Genomic DNA, 292 nt, shown 5'->3' with positions numbered 1-292 from the left:
ACTTGTTTTATTTATTTAATATTTCTTTTAAACATCCTCTTTCTGTTTCTTCTCTTATGTTAAATATAATTGACATTTTATGCATACATGTACTGTCAATGAGTTTGTAAGTGTAGATTTTGCTGCACTTTCAAATCAAAACAAAAGTGGTACAGCCAGTGACTAATATTTTCATTTCAAGTTCCGCAGTGAGATGAGTACTCCACGACCAGGTAGTTCTGCATTTTATAAACGTAAATTCAGAGGTTTGTATTTTCTTCATCAGCTCTTCCTGTGTGCCATTTTTTTCAAA

General features: G+C 31.5%; 1 protein-coding gene across 1 annotated transcript in view; it reads left to right on the top strand.

Moving 5' to 3' along the window:
* LOC119592586 (cohesin subunit SA-2-like) overlaps positions 1–292 on the top strand; it is a gene marked incomplete at its 5' end in the record, with an annotated part of 30,625 nt that overhangs the window by 29,581 nt on the left and 752 nt on the right. Inside the window, 1 exon segment of the mRNA XM_037941464.1 lies at positions 182–245. Within this exon segment, the coding sequence (XP_037797392.1) occupies positions 182–245 (64 nt within the window).

This window comes from Penaeus monodon, chromosome 30 (assembly GCF_015228065.2).
Source record: "Penaeus monodon isolate SGIC_2016 chromosome 30, NSTDA_Pmon_1, whole genome shotgun sequence".
NCBI classification, from domain to species: domain Eukaryota; kingdom Metazoa; phylum Arthropoda; class Malacostraca; order Decapoda; family Penaeidae; genus Penaeus; species Penaeus monodon.
This window is presented reverse-complemented; position numbering and strand designations above follow the sequence as displayed.